The following is a 565-nucleotide window of genomic DNA, read 5'->3' on the forward strand; positions in this document are numbered from 1 at the left end:
CAGTATAGAGGATGAGAGCAATTATCTCTTCCTTTCTCAGTTTTGCCCTCACCACCGCCTCCTCGCCCATCAGCTGCTCTACACTCCTCACGATCCTCTTCCCCTGGCACGCCTTGACTCGCTCCTCCTCCTCTGTGACCGCCCTCCACTCCTGAGCAGGAGAGGTCTCGAGCAGGTAGTTGGGCGTCCTGAATGTGTCCCTCGAGTCTGCCCTCTCGCAGTGCTCCTGCTGCATCCCATCGTAGAAGTTGAGCATGGGATACCCTATCCTCTCCAGCAGCCCCTTGTGGAACTCCTCCAGTTTCCCGAACTCTGCGACACAGAACTTGTCGTTGATCGGCTCGCTGGCGCCCTCAAGGAGGCGGGAGGCTTCCTCCTCGGCCTGCAGGAGGTTCTTCAAGCTCAAGAAGCTCTCCGCCAGCCTCGACGCCACGACACCCTGGCACCACATCGCCACGTCCTCCAAGGATGAGCTCTGCAGGAACTGTAAGGGGTTGTCAGGGGATCCTTCGGGGATGCACTCGGCCAAGGTCCTGATGACGTCAGCTTGCGAGGACTTCGCCAG

The 565-nt window shown here is 59.5% G+C and overlaps 1 protein-coding gene across 1 annotated transcript in view; it reads right to left on the reverse strand.

Annotated features, from left to right (window-relative positions):
- GUITHDRAFT_122574 (hypothetical protein) overlaps nucleotides 1-565 on the reverse strand; it is a gene marked incomplete at both ends in the record, with an annotated part of 1,879 nt that overhangs the window by 798 nt on the left and 516 nt on the right. Inside the window, one exon of the mRNA XM_005818142.1 lies at nucleotides 53-533. Coding sequence (XP_005818199.1) covers nucleotides 53-533 — 481 coding nt within the window. The remainder of the gene's footprint in view (nucleotides 1-52; nucleotides 534-565) is intronic.

Source organism: Guillardia theta (assembly GCF_000315625.1).
Source record: "Guillardia theta CCMP2712 unplaced genomic scaffold GUITHscaffold_370, whole genome shotgun sequence".
Classification (NCBI taxonomy): Eukaryota; class Cryptophyceae; order Pyrenomonadales; family Geminigeraceae; genus Guillardia; species Guillardia theta.